At 37.6% G+C, this 16,053-nt stretch overlaps 1 protein-coding gene across 2 annotated transcripts in view; it reads left to right on the plus strand.

Annotated features, from left to right (window-relative positions):
• The window catches only part of GK5 (glycerol kinase 5), a 79,150-nt gene that overhangs the window by 33,154 nt on the left and 29,943 nt on the right, over positions 1 to 16,053 (plus strand). For both annotated transcript variants that reach the window (XM_006078015.4, XM_006078017.4), the window contains 3 exons: positions 2,941 to 3,034; positions 8,356 to 8,487; positions 15,590 to 15,665. In XM_006078015.4, the coding sequence (XP_006078077.1) occupies positions 2,941 to 3,034; positions 8,356 to 8,487; positions 15,590 to 15,665 (302 nt within the window). The remainder of the gene's footprint in view (positions 1 to 2,940; positions 3,035 to 8,355; positions 8,488 to 15,589; positions 15,666 to 16,053) is intronic.

The following is a 16,053-nucleotide window of genomic DNA, read 5'->3' on the forward strand; positions in this document are numbered from 1 at the left end:
GATTTATTATGATTTCTTAAATGACATCAAAAGCACAGCTAACAAATGAAAAAAATAGATAAGTTGAACTTTAAAAACATTTTTAAAGTTGAAAATTAAAAACTTTTGTGCATCAAAGAATGCTATTAAAATGTGTTTGTCTGTTTATGATGAGTAATTTAAAAAAATTTTTCTTAACTATTAGAATGCTCCAAAATAGAAACAGAATTACCCTAATTTAATCCAAAATAATAAGAAATAAGTTGTCTTGAAATTATTTTGGCATAATGTATAATTTTCAATTTAAAAATGCGTCTGAAAAAATTTATAGCCATTGATATCTTAAATTTGATTTCTGAAAACTGACTGAAACATGTAATATGAAAGGTGTGTGTCTTGCTGTGTTTGGCTTCTAATTTCATTTAAGACTGAGGACTAAAACAAATGGAGAATCACTTTTCTGATTGGTATTAGTAATAATGGTGACCATTTGGATCATTCAAGGAAAAAGAAGTACTCTGTTCATGATGTAGGTGAATGCTGTGATCCCATTAATGTGAAAACCAGAAAGAAAAAAAAAGTTTTCACACTTTGAGTGAAAACTCACAAAATGGTAGAAAATATTGCAAATTGTACATTTGATAAAGGATTAATATCCAGAATATATAAATAACTCCTGTAGCTCAACCATACCACCAAAACCTAGACCCAGTTATGAATTTATGAATGGTCAAAGGCTTGAATAATATTCAAATGGTCAATAAGAACATGAAAAATTCTTGTTGGGGAAATGCAAATCAAAACCACAATGAGGTACCACTTCACACCCCCCAGGATGGCTATAAGTTTTTAAATGTAAAATAACAAGTGTTGGTAAGGATATGGAAAAATTGGAACTCTTATATACTGGTTGTTGAAATGTCAAATGGTGCAGCCATTGTGGAAAGCTGTCTGGCAGTTCCTCAGAAACTAAACATAGAATTATCATATGACCCAGCAATTCTAATCCTTGATATGTACACAAGGAATTGCAAACAGGGACTCAGACAGATACTTTACAGCAGTGTTTATAGCAGCATTATTCACAGTAGCAAGAAGGAGGAAACAGCCCAAGTGTTTGGAGATAGTGGCTCTGTTAACACAACATTAATGCCACATTGTATTGTGCACTTAAAAATGGTAAAATGGTAAACTTTATGTTATGTATATTTTACCACAATTAAACAAAGAATTGATTGAGAGCATGTAAAGGCAAGTTGTTAAAGTGATTTGTTGTTCAGCCGCTAAGTCGTGTCCAACTCTTTGTGACCCTATGGACTGTAGCCACCAGGCTCCTCTGTCCATGGAATTTTCCAGGCAAGAATATTGGAGTCGGTTGCCATTTGCTCCGCTAGGGATCTTCCCGACCCAGGGATCGAACTGCGTCTCCTGTGTCTCCTGCATTGGCAGGTGGATTCTTTACCACTGAGCCACCTGGGAAGCCGCCATTAAAGTGGAAGAACATGCAAATAAGCCCAGTAGGAAAGAACTTAGGTAGGGGTCTCAGGAAGAAAAGGGAATGTTTGAGGGATTAAAGGAAGGGAAGGTATTTAGGGAGTAAGACTGAGAGAACTGAAATAATATTGGGTTGGCCAAAAAGTTCATTCAGGTTTTTCCATAAGATGGTACAGAAAAACCCAAACAAACATTTTGGCCAATCCAGTAGCAAGACATGCCTACTGATATATTACAAAGTTAAGTTTTGGGGTTTTTTTTTTGGTTAATTTGCATAATTTATTTATTTTTTAACAAGTTAGAATTGCAATATATGTAAAGTTTTTAATCCTGATTTTTTTCCTTTAATATTATACTGTGAGAATTTTCCTCTCATTAAGCTATTTTGTGTTTTCAGTTGAAGTATACTTGATTTACAATGTTTCAGGCTTATAACAAAGTGATAGAATACCAGTGGTAGAATGTTTCCAGATGGTAAAGTTGAGGATGTGACCCTGGGCGAGGACTGCTAAAGAAGCATTGAAAATGACAGGCTTGGGAATTGAACGTGGTCTGGTGGCCCAGATGGTAAAGAGTTTGCCTGCAATGCGGGAGACCTGGGTTCAATCCCTGGGTCAGGAAGATACCTTGGAGAAGCAAATTGCAACCCACTCCAGTATTCTTGCCTGGAGAATTCCATGGACAGAGGAGCCTGGTGGGCTACAGTCCATGGGGTCGCAAAGAGTTGGACATGACTGAGGGACTAACATTTTCACTTTTCACTTTCACGGTCACACAGGGGTAATGTTTCCTCCTGGAGGAAAGACAGCAGGCCAGCCAGGGCTGGATGCTGGAGCTGAGTGGATGACAGTGATTGATTTGCAGGAGCCTCAGAGGAAAAAGTATTTATTTCTACTATATTTCTTAGGGCTATACTTTCATTGTAGTGTTGACCCAGTTTGTTGAATTTATTTATTTATTTATTTGAACAAATTTTGGGAAGCTGGGTATGTTGCCAGTGGCTAACCAGTCCTAAAGTTGAGAAGTATAAAATAGGATAAGGCTACATTTCAGCACTCCTGTAGGTACAGTTTTTATCTGATTGTGTATTATCAAGATAAGTACAATGAAAGGAAAAAGCATCGGCTTCTTTATCTTGCTTTTAAAGTTGTATCAGCATCTTTAAAGATGTTTCATCAGTTTTGCTTTGTTCTTGGAAGTGCCCACATTGTCATGCTTCAAAAAGGATAACTTTTTGGATAGAATCTGATTGAAAAATTTATGCTATATGTCACATAATTGTTACAAAGTGTGTTCCATTTGTCAAATCAAAAAGAAGAGACATTTACAGAGCCCCACCTAATTAAATCATATGTTGAAATTACAGTTTGACCTCTAAATTTGTTTTCTCTTGTGGCAGCAGGTCTTTTATATAATGTAGTCACTGATTTATAATGAGTCTCAAACTACTGTTTCCATCTTTCTTAGGAAAACGGGAAAGCATTTCCACAACTTCATTAGTTGGCAAGACCTACGAGCTACTGAACTTGTAAAATCTTGGAATAGTTCTCTTTTAATGAAGGTAATCTTTTTCTTATGTTCTGTGATTTGGATGTTACTGTTTTTCCTGTATATATTCTTCAGCTGTATGCTGAATTATATAATCTACTGATGATGTTTTAGGACATTAAGAAGAGAATAACACACATGCACACTCCCATACTAGTGAAATTTAATAGGAGTCGCCCAGAAGTATGTGTGGTGGGTTGAAGTGCTTAACAGCTACGCTTCATGAAGTCCTGAGGAGGTCTGGGGTGGGCCAGAGGTTCACAAGTTACTGAGAATTCATTTTTATTCCTGGAGAAATAGAAAAAATACAGACTATGTCCAGAATAGGTACAGACCGTGTCCAGATTTTCTCCTCTGGACATAGTTATAAAAGTGGAGAATGGATATTGAGGTAGGTAACTACGTGACTGCCTGGCGGCCACAATCTTTCAGCACGATGCCTGGCACGTGGTAAGGCGGTGACAGCGTTGGTGGCGACAGGGGCAGCAGCTGCGATGTATCACTCAGAAGTGTGAGATTACTGAGTCAAAGAGGAAGGCAGCTTTCCAGCCCCTCAAATGTGATACCTGCAATGTTTGGTCTTATAATCAAGACCAAATATTATTATATTATATTATACTAAATATTAATTATAAGACTGCTGCTAAGTCGCTTCAGTCGTGTCCAACTCTGTGCAACCCCATAGACGGCAGCCCACCAGGCTCCCCCATCCCTGGGATTCTCTGGGCAAGAACACTGGAGTGGGTTGCTATTTCCTTCTCCAATAATTATAAGACTAACTATGCAATATTGATTATTTTAATGCTGCTAATACCACACAGTTAAATGCTTACTCAGCTAGGCTGCCCCTCCCAGGTGACGGATAGGGGAGTGTCTGGAACATCAGGTTTCCTTGATACGTGTTTGAAGACATTAATTTTATATGAAAAGCAAGTCCAAATATTGGGTCGGCCAAAAAGTTTGTTTGGCTTTTTCATAACATCTGAGGGAAAACCAAACCAACTTTTTGGCCAACCCAACATATTATAACTATGACAGTAATACATGAATGAAGCATATCTGCCATAATCTCACCCACACTGATTTTTTTGTTAGTCTAATATATAAAAATGTATTTTCCCTTAATAGTTTGTGAAGCTGAATATCAGAGATGCTGTTTACAGAAAGAGCAAGGGTGTTGAAAGGGGTTATGAGGAAATGTTGTGAACTTTGGTATACTTTAAAATTGTACTGTTTATAATGTGCAGTGTTATATTTAACATATAATTTTAGTTTTTAACCCGTCAATTATTACACATTCGATTCCTTAAGATGGCTTCCCTTGTGGCTCAGACGGTAAGCATCTGCCTACAATGCGGGAGACCCAAGTTCGATCCCTGGGTCGGGAAGTTCCGCTTTAGAAGGAAATGGCAACCCACTCCAGTACTCTTGCCTGAAAAATCCCGTGGACGGAGGAGCCTGGTAGGCTACAGTCCATGGGGTCGCATAGAGTCGGACCAACTGAGCAACTTCACTTCCCTTCACTTAAGTTGGTCACTGAAGTGTTTAAAATGTTTATGCCTTTGAAAATAAATTGTGAGAACATTTATTTCTGTAGAATAAGCCCCAAATCTCAAGTTGTGACATAAAACTGGCATCAGGCACAAAACTGAACATTTAAAGGACTTTGGCTACTTGATAGACCGAACATGTCTCTGATGTAACTTTGGGCCTCTCCTAGCAGAGAAATGCATACAAACAGATTCATAAGAGTTTAGCACACAAAATTGCAGAGCCGGTCCTGCTGAAGGAACCCTGCCCTGTAACGGTCCTTTTCCAGACGCTTGTAGTGACAGCAGTGATGGAGGTTCCTGGAAATGTTGAGGGAGAATGTGCCAGAGCTGGCACCAAGGTGGTGAGTTTAGCCGCCACTGTCCCCAGGCAAAGCGATGAAGACATGGACGCATGGTGGCCATTTCCCGGCACCATGTCTCCTCCAGGCACCCACGCTTCTTCTCACTGTTGTCCTGATGCGTGCCTAATGGCTGCTAAGGCTTTTCTTTGCTTTTAGCGTAAAATCCTAACTTCTTATCATAGTTTGACCCTGACCTCTTTCCAGACCCCGCTCTCCCTGAAGCTGCTAAGGGTTAGGCTCCCGCTTTGCCAGCCCTCAAGCCCTTTCTCACCCTAAAGCCCTGATCCCTGCAAGGCACCCCCTCCACCATCATGGCTGGACTCTTCTCATCCTTCAGGGCCCGGCTCACCGTCCCCTCCTCTGTGGGAGCCCTTCTCTGCCGTCTTATTTATAGCAGCATCCCCCGCCTCCAATCCAGTCTTTATTACTGTCCTTTCTTTCACAATGGTCCTCAAACTTCAAAGATCCAACACACATTTCTCAATTGAAGTTTTAATTGAGACAATTGTAGATTCACATGCAGTTGTAAGAAACAATACAGAGATCCCTTATTTGTTTTACAGTTTCTCTCAAGTGGTAACATTTCACAAAACTATAGCATAATGTTAAACCAGAATACCGACATTAATATATTCCATAGATCGTAGTCAGATTTTCCCAGCTTTACTCTTACTCATCTCTGTTTATAGGTGTATGTGTTTTAGTTTCTATAGTTTTTTCTGTATGTTCGTTTACCTGGCACCACAGTCAAGGCACTGAATACTTTCATCACTACAAGGATCCCTCGTGCTGCTTTTTTATAACCACATCTGCCTCACTCCTGCATTCCTCCCCACCCTCTCCCATCCTTAGCTCGTTGCAACCACTAATCTGTCCTTCATTTTAAATTTTTCTCGTTTCAAAAATGTGAGACATGTGGCATCGTGCAGCATAACCTGTTTTTAATCTGGGTCATTTTTCGCTTAGTATAATTCCCTGGAGAACACAAGTTGTTACATGTATCAGTACTCCTTTCTGCTTTATTGCCGAGTTTTATTCATGAGCCACCTGTTGAGGGACATCTGTGCTAGAGTCAGTTTGGGGCTGTTACCAATAAAGCTGTTATGAACATTTGCTTATGGGTTTTTATGTGAGCATAAGTTTTCATTTCTCTGAGATAAGTACCCTAAGAGGATGACTGCTAGAATATAGGGTAATTGTGTGTTTTGTTTATAAGAAAATAAATGCAGTACTTTTTTTTCAGAGTGCTTGACCCATTTACATTTCCACCAGCAGTGTATGAGTTATTAGATGTGTATTTTTTTCTAATTTTGAAAAGAATGATTTTTAAAGTGAAAGTTGCTCAGTCGTGTCTGACTCTTTGCTACCCCACGGACTATACAGTCCATGAAATTCTCCAGACCAGAATACTAGAGTGGGTAGCCTTTCCCTTCTCCAGGGGATCTTCCCAACCCAGGGATCGAACCCAGGTCTCACGCATTGCGGGTGGATTCTTTACCAGCTGAGGCCCAAGGGAAGCCCAAGAATACTGGAGTGGGTAGCCTTTCCCTTCTCCAGGGGATCTTCCCAACCCAGGGATCGAACCCAGGTCTCATGCATTGCGGGTGGATTCTTTACCAGCTGAGGCCCTAGGGAAGCCCAAGAATACTGGAGTGGGTAGCCTATCCCTTCTCCAGGAGATCTTCCCAACCCAGGAATTGAACTGGGGTCTCCTGAATTGCAGGCAGATTCTTTACCAACTGAGCTATCAGGGAAGCCCGATGATTTTTAAACAGGATGCATTTTTAGTCATCAGGGATTTTTTTTTTTTTTTGTCATTTTAACCATGAATTATATCTTAGCATTATGTCACAATGTAACTTAGAGCATTTTTTCTTTTTTAGTAGTATATTAAATAGGGGTTCATTTTAGAACCATTGTATTCTTGGATGATCCCATTTATTGATTTGGTTACTTATTTACCTGTCTCTTCCTGCTAGAATGTAAATTTCAAGAAGACGGGGATTCTGCCTGTTTGCTCTATTTTCTCAGGGCCTTAGCACTGTTCTTGGGACTTGGAAGGCACTCAATAAATAGTTGTTAAGTATATGAACAAAAGTGCTCATTGTTCGTATGTTGATTAAAAGTGCAGGTGTTAGAAGTCTTAATATTTTTTGTGTGCCCCCACCAAAGTATTTACATTTTAACAGAAGATCCCTGAAGGATCCCAAATCTAAGTTTTTATAGAGAAAAATCTAGTTGCTTGTGGAGGAAGAACTTCAGTTTGAAGCATTTCTTAACATATAACACATCAGAAAGAGGATTATTAAATATTTTTTTTAAAGTCTTGTATTTAATAAGTAATGTAAAGTGCAGAAGGTTGGAATGCAGAAGGTCGGAGTACTGAATAGGGTGAAAAGGAGGGTACAATTTCTGGTTATAAGATGGATAAGGTCTGGGAATCTAACGTGTAATGTGATGACTATAGTTAATAATTCTATATTGTATAACTGAAATTTGCTGAGAGTAGAACTTAAATGCTCTCACCGAAAAGAAAGAAAAGGTGAAAAAAGTTGAAGTCTAGTGTTCAAAAAAAAAAAAGAACAAAACTGTAATGAGAGAACTGAATCTACACATTTATTGATTGATGCCTTATGCCAAAAATGAAAGAAAAATAAATTTGTATTTCTATTTTAAATAAACCAAAATTTTTCAATTTCTTTTGAGGAGGAGTAGGAATAACAGAGGGGAAAAATGCAAGTAGATAAATTCTCTATAATTGAATTTTTTGTAAAATATCAGTTTCAGAAGTTGAATCATCCATCTGCATCCTGGTAATTAGATAGCAGGATATGTGTTTATTTTGTTGTTTTGGGGGGTTTTTTAGTATGTCTTACAAACCTTAAAACTCAAAGCTAGTTTTTTGTATAAGGCTTTTTTTTTCCAGTTAAAGATTTTGCATACTAAGAAGTAAACTTAAAACTGTATATTTCATCTTCAATCATTAGACAAATATAAATAGTATTAAATAAAATAATTCATCCCAAATTTTAAACACTTAATGTGTAGGGAAACTTCCCTTCTCGGTTAATACTAAGTTGATTAAAAATATATTTCTAACAGAAAAATAGCCTTCTCCCTTGACCCTCTTGCTTTACTTCCATAGTTAAAAATAGGTAAAGAGGTAGAAAATAGTTATTTTTAAGAGGTTTTTGTAAGTACTTGAGCCTCCAGTGTTCTAAAGAAATTCATAGTAGGTGTGTCACGGTTCATATTTTAGACTGCAAATTGTCCTCTTAGGGTGCTTTGCTTGATTTCCTTATGTGCTGAGGACACTATATAAGGAATTAAAGAAGTTGTTTGCTGTTGAGTTTGTTTGCACGTGTATACAATTGATATAGAGACATCAAACGCCATTAAACACATTTTCCTAAAATATCTTTTTTTTTTTTTTTAAATAGCTCATACACAGTTCCTGCCGAGTACTGCACTTTTTCACTAGAAGTAAACAATTTCTAGCAGCCAGTTTGTTCACTTTCACAACTCAGCATGTTTCTTTGAGATTGGCCTGGATTTTGCAGAACCTGACTGAGGTAAGAAAAGATTGTATGTGTGTGTGTTTGAGGGATGAAAAAAATGGAAGGAATAAGGATATTAATTTGATTATTTGAGGGAAAATTGTGTCTACCACATTGGGATGGAAGACAAGGAATCTTTACTCAATATTTCTTTAAACCATTGTAATGGTGAATCATGTCACATACAGAAAAGTAAATGAACCAAAATGTACCTACCACTCAGTGATATTTTATGGAACAAACGTCTGTTTAACACTACTTGAATCAAGAAATAGAACATGGTGGCACTGTGTGTGGCATTTTCTTTCCATTTTTGTAATTTACATGTTTATTCCGTGACACTACACTTAGGTTTCTTTGCTGGAATATTTTTGAACTTTGTAAATGGAATCATGCAGTGTTTATTCTTTTGTATCTGACTCCTTTTGCTTGGCATTATATTTGTGAAATATACCACTGTGTGTAAATTAATTTTCTTATATTCTCATTGCTATTTAGTGTTCAGCATATGATTTTACCAGGGTGTGTGTATCCATTCTGTTCATGTACATTTGCGTTATTTCCAGTCTGGGGCCATTATGAATAATGCTGTGTATTTCTATTGCTGTAAATGTATTTCTGTTATATCTATACATGGGAATGGAATTTTTTAGGGCATAAAGGTATATATATATTTTCACCTTTAGTGGATAATATCAAACATTTTCCCAGTTTTTGTCAATTTACACACTCCTCAGCAGTGAATGAGAGAGCTTATAATTTCATTTACCATCATAATTGATATTATCAGTCTTTAATTTTAGCCATTTTGGTGGATAGGTGGTGATATTTCATTGTGATTTTAGACTAGATTAAAAAAATGAAATCAAACTGTGTGCTATCTTACAGGAGACATACTTTAGACCAAAAAAACAGATCAGTTAAGATTAAATGGGGAGTTCCCTTGTGGTCTAGAGGGAGAGTTCTGGGCTTTCACTTCTGGGGCCCAGGTTCAGTCCCTGATCAGCATGCCCCTCCCAAAAAAAGAAAATGCAAAAGGCTAGTAAATGAGCCAAAATGACACTTAAATAAAAGAGTAAATGGATGGAATCTACTATACAGAACAGACTCACAGACATACAGAAGACAGACTTGTGATTGCCAAGGGGGAGAGGGAGTTGTTGAGGGAATGATTGAGAGTCTGAGATCAGCTGGTGCAAATTAGAATACATAGGATGACAAGGACTTACTCTGTAGCACACAGAGCTACAATCAATATTCTGTGATAAACTATAATGGAAAAAATATGAAAAAGAATATATATACATATATATAATTGAATCATTCTGCTATGTAGCAGAAATTTATACAACAGTGTGAATCAGCTATACCTCAGTGAAATATTTTTTTAAAAAGTCAATGGATAGAAAAGATGTCCATGCAAACAGCAACCACAAGCTAAGTGACTATGCTAATATTAGATAAAACAGACTTTAAAAACAAACAAAAGTTTTACTAAAGATAAAGAAGAACATTTTATAATAATAAGTCAATCCATCAGAAATACACAACAATTACAAACTTGTATCCATCTAATAACAGTGTTCTAAAATACAGGAAACAAAAATTGGCAGAACCAAAAGTGCAAATAAACAATTCATCAGTGGTAGTTGGAGATGTCAGTACCCCACTTCAATAATTGGTAGAACAGCTGGAGAGAAGATCAATAAGGAAACAGAAAACTTGAACAATAGCACAAACTATCTGGACCTAATAGACTTTTATAGAAAGCTAATAACAACAGGATACATATCCTTCTTAAGTGTGTATGGAAGCTTCTCTAGGATAGACTATATTCTGTACCATAATACAGTCTCAATACATTTAAAAGGGCTGAAATTATACAAAGTATTTCTATGACTACAAAGGAATGAAATTTGAAATAATTGATAGAAAGTTGGGAAGTTCAAAACTATGTGGAAATTAAACAAAGCAATTTAAATAATCGGTTAAAAAAAGAAATCTCAAGAGAAATTAGAACATATTTTGAGGTGAATGAAAATGAATGAAAACACAGTATACCAAAATGTGAGGTAGCAAGAATAGTGTTTACAAGGAAATATAGATTAAGACTATATTACATAGAGAGACTATGTTAAAACAAATCTAATATTCTATCTTAAGACACTGGGGAAAAAATGAGCAAACTAAAAACCCAGACAAGCAGAAGGAAAGTAATATGAAGACTAGAGTGAAAACTGTTGAAATAAAGAATAGAAAAACAGTTGAAAAAATCAACAGAATCAAAAGTGGGTTTGAAAAGATTAGCTAGACTGACAAAGAAAAAGAAAAAACAAAAAGAAGATCCAGATAACTAAAATTATGAATGAAAAAGTTAATATTAATTCCAGCTTCACTGAAGTTAAAAGCATTAGACAATACTATGAACAAGCATATGCCAGCAAATTAGATAACTTAAATAAAAGGGGAAATTTCTTAGAAATTGCACAAACTACCCAGACTGACTCAAGAAGATATATGCAAGCTGAATAAATCATTTGTCCATTAAGAAATTAGTAAATTTTAATTTTAGAGGAGTTTTAGGTTTACAGAAACCTTGAGCAAAAGTACAGTTTCCATATTCCCCCAATACAGTTTTCCTGTTATTAATATGCTGCATTTGTTACAATTGATTAATCAATAGTGACACATTATTATAAAGTATTATTAATGTGATATATCTACAATTACAGTATTATTCACAGTAGTTTCACTGTGCAGATTTTATATGAACATAAATTTTCACCTCATTTGGGTAAATACCTAGGTATGCAATTGCTGGATGATAAGGTAAGAGTATGTTTTAAATTTGTTAAGAAACTGCCAAATTGTCTTCCGAAGTGGATCTACCATTTTGCATTCATCCCAACGATGAATGAGAGTTGCTTCGTATCCTTACTAACATTTGATGTCAGTACTTTGGATTTTAGCTCTTCTAATAGTTGTGAGGTTGTGAAGTGGAGAAGGAAATGGCAACCCACTCCACTATTCTTTTCCTGGAGAATCCCATGACAGAGGAATCTGGTGGGCTACAGTCCATGGGCTTCCCTGGTGGCATAGATGGTAAAGCATCTGCCTGCAATGTGGGAGGCCTGGGTTCAATCCCTGGGTTGGGAAGATCCCCTGGAGAAGGAAATGGCAACCCACTCCAGCACTCTTGCCTGGAGAATTCCATGGACAGAGGAGCCTGGTAGGCTACAATCCATGGGACAACAAGGAGTCGGACACGACTGAGAGAATTCACTTTCACTTTCACAGTCTATGGGGTCGCAAAGGGTTGGACATGACTGAGTGACTAACACACAATAGTTGTGAAGTAGTATCTCATTGGTTTAATTTATAATTTCCTAATAACATGTGATACAGAAATATGACTCTACTTTTATTTCTTATTCTTTATGTTGATAAGGACCTGCAGGATATATATTGACTAGAAAGGATGACTGCAAAGATCCTTTTCTCATCCTGATCTTGAAACAAAAGCTTTCAACATTTCACCATTTAGTATGAATCTATGATAGGTTTTCTTTAGATATTCTTTATCAAATTTAAGGAAATACTCTCCTTTTCCTGTTTGCTAAGATATTTTGTTATGTATGGATGTTGACTTTATTAAGCACATTTTCTGCACTTATCTCAGTGTGACAACCTGCTTGGGCCTCATGCATGCATGCACGCTAAGTTGCTTCAGTCGTATCCGACCATGTGCAACCCCATGGACTATAGCCTGCCAGGCTCCTCTGTCCATGGGATTCTCCAGGCAAGACTACTGAAGTGGGTTGCCATTCCCTTCTCCAAGGGATCTTCCCAACCCAGGGCTTGAACTCATGTCTCTTACATCTCCTGCATTGGCAGACGGGTCCTTTACCACTAGTGCCACCTGGGAAGCTTGGGCCTTGTAGGAAGTTTTAAATTCATTGCTTGATATCTTGTTGATTTGGAAAACTGATAATATCAACTATTATCTTCAAGTATAAATTTCTGCTCCATTCTCCTTCTGAAAATCTGCTTACATGTATGTTAGATCTTTTGACTAAATCCTTTTTGACTCCCACTCTTTATTACATATTTTCCATCCTTTGGTCTCTATGGGCCTTATTTTGGGTATTTTCATCTAACCGGTCTTCCAACTCTTTTATTATCTCTTTGTTTCTAATACACTGTTATTAAAACCCAACCATTAAGTTCTTAGTTTTTAAGTTTTAGAATATCTTTCCACCCCCATGCCTCAAATCAGCATGTTATTTTAAAATCCATGACTAGTATTTGTAACTCCTATGGATTGTCTCGGAGAAGGCAATGGCACCCCACTCCAGTACTCTTGCCTGGAAAATCCCATGGATGGAGGAGCCTGAAAGGTTGCAGTCTATGGGGTCTCTAAGAGTCCGACACGACTGAGCGACTTCACTTTCACTTTTCACTTTCATGCATTGGAGAAGGAAATGGCAACCCACTCCATTGCTGGAGAATCCCAGGGACAGGGGAGCCTGGTGGGCTGCCATCTGTGGGGTCACACAGAGTCAGACACGACTGAAGTGACTTAGCATAGCATAGCGTAGCGTGGATTATCTCTTTTCTCCTTCCCACTCTCACCAGCCACCCCCGCCACAATGTTCTCTTGTTTCCTCATATGCCCGATTACTTTGTTGTCGTTATTCAGTTACTAAGTCATGTCTGACTCCTTGTGATGCCATGGGCCGCAGTACGCCAGGCTTCCCTGTCCTTCACCATCTCCCAGAGTTTGCTCACACTCATGTCCATTGAGTAGGTGATGCCATCCAACTATCTTAGCCTCCGTTGCCCCTTTTCCTTCCGCCTTCAGTCTTTCCCAGCATCAGGGTCTTTTCCAGTGAATCAGCTCTTCACATCAGATGGCCAATTAGCTTCAGCATCAGTCCTTTGGATGAATATCAGGGTTGATTTCCTTTAGGATTGACTGGTTTGATTGCAGGGTGACAATATACAGCCTAGACATACTCCTTTCCCAATTTTAAAGCAGTCCATTGTTTCACATCTGGTTCTAACTGTTGCTTCTTGACCTGCACACATGTTTCTCAGGAAGCAGATAAGGTGGTCTGGTATTCTCATCTCTTTAAGAATTTTCCACAGTTTGTTGTGATCCACACAGTCAAAGGCTTTAGCGTAGTCAATGAAGCATAAGTGTATATTTTTCTGGAATTCTCTTGCTTTTTCTGTGATCCAGCAGGTGTTGGCAATTTGATCTCTGGTTCCTCTGCCTTTTCTAAATCCAGCTTGATTGAAATGATTCAAAGCTGAGATGGAGTTCCTGTAAGAAACTTTTAGTTTACCCCTACTCCTAGAGTAGAGTCATTTGGAGTCTTAACCCAATGTGAAGAGGATTGCTCTTGGTCCTCCTGCGTTAGGAAGCCCTGATACTACTCTCTCCCTCGCTAACCTCATGAGGGCCTACTGCCTATCAGACGGGCTGGCCCTGAAGTAGTTTTTAAATGAACAGGTGAGTTTGCTACCTGGTGGGCATTGTTGCTACTCGCTGAAATACAGATTAACCTTTGGGGACCTGCCTGTTGGTCCAGTGGTTAACACTGCACTCCCAATGCCAGGGGCACAGATTCAGTCCCTGGTCAGGGAACTAGGATCATGACACATGGCATGGCAAAAAAGAAAGATGCAGATGAACCTTTGTCTAATTTGAAACAAATTATAGAATCACAATTTCTAAATTTAGAAAGTTTCAAATATCATTATTTTACTTAAAGTATTCCATATTTAGGGCTTCCTCAGTGGCTCAGCGGTAAAGAATCCACCCGCAGTATAGGAGTCTCAGGAGATACAGGTTCAGTCACTGAGTCTGGAAGATCCCCTGAAGGAAGGCATGGCAACCCACTCCATATTCTTGCCTGAAGAATCCCATGGACAGAAGAACCTGGGGGGCTACAGTTCAAGGGATTGCAAAGAGTTGGACACAACTGAAGCAGCTTAGCACGTGTGTACACACTCCATATTTAAGTGGTATAACACTTGACTCTTCAAAATACTTGTTATAAGAAATCTACAGGTGACTTCTCTTTTTAAAACTTATGCCATTCATCTTCTTTCATTGATCCCTTCTACTATTAAAATATAATTCATTCTTAAATATGTGCATTTGCTGTTTTTTTTTACCTCATTTAACAAGTTTTTTTTTTTTTGTTTTTTTTTTTAACATCTGTTATTTGAAAGGGATAAGGGATGTCCCTAGGTGTTGGAGTTATAAATGTAATCTAGTTCCTGCTCTTAAGGAGCTTAGGGAATGAATGATGTTGTGAGATAGTGCCTGTATGGTAGATGTCCTTGGATGCTGGGTTGGGCATATCTAGGAAACGCTAGTCTTAAAGGACAAATAAGAGTTGGGGAGATGACCAAGTAGGATTTGGGGAATTGTTTTCCAGTAAGTTAACGATATCTTTACAAGCTTGGCAGTTTCTGTTAGCTAGTCGAAGGAGGTTTTGATTCTTTTTTTGCTTTGGCAGATTTCTTCTGTGATGTGCCAAGTAAGTAATATTTTAGGCTTTCAGAGGTCATGAGGACTCCCTCGCAACTAGTCCACCACGGTAGCATGAAAGTAGCCATAAATAATACAGAAAGAAATGAGCGTGGCTGTGCTCTCTGTGTTGAGTAAAACTTTAAGGAAATGAAAAGTTGAATTTCATGTTTCGTGCGTTACAAAGTATTCTTTTTGTTCTTTTAACCATTATAAAATTACAAAAGCATTCTTAACGTGTGATACAGAAACAGGCAACTGTTTTGATTTGACCTGTGAGCTTTATTGTGCTATATCCCATTTTAAACTTTCTATATTTAGACATATTAGTATATGTAAACTAAAAAATAGATACACTTTTTTTTAATCACAAAAATAAGCATGCTCCATGTAAAACTAAAGCCTTTTGTACTCTATAGTAATTGCTTAGAATTGTTGAGTAAATTCTAGAAATTATTTCTCTATATATAAATTTTTATAAAAAATGGGATGATACTGTGTTTAGTGATTGGCACTTGATCATGCACTTAATAATTTATCCCCTTTGAACTGATCATGTGCTGTTGTGTTTTCAAGGTGCGAAAGGCAGTGGAAGAAGAAAATTGCTGCTTTGGGACTGTTGATACCTGGTTGTTACATAAGCTCACAAAAGGTAAAGGTGATCTGATAGATCTGCTCAGGTAACTGGAATTTGACTGATAGAAATCATTCATCTTAAAGAAGCGAAAGTTTTAAACTTTTCCCCCCATATCCCAGACATCCTGTTTTTTCTGGGACCCTAATAACTTCCTGTTATAGTAAAGCTAGATTAATTTCAGGTATTTTCTAAGACAAGAGTGATTTTTAAATTGTGATGACACCTCAAACATAAGACTGAGAGAAGTCTTATGCTTGAGAGTGGTAAGACTTGAGTTCAATACTGAATCTGCTTCTTTGCAACTATACCTAGAGTATATATAGCTGTGGGTAATCACATTGCTTCTCAGAGCCCCTTTCCTCATCTTTAAACTGGGAATCATGATGTGACAATATGCCTAAAA

The sequence above is a fragment of the Bubalus bubalis genome, chromosome 1, assembly GCF_019923935.1.
Source record: "Bubalus bubalis isolate 160015118507 breed Murrah chromosome 1, NDDB_SH_1, whole genome shotgun sequence".
In the NCBI taxonomy this organism is placed as follows: Eukaryota; Metazoa; Chordata; class Mammalia; order Artiodactyla; family Bovidae; genus Bubalus; species Bubalus bubalis.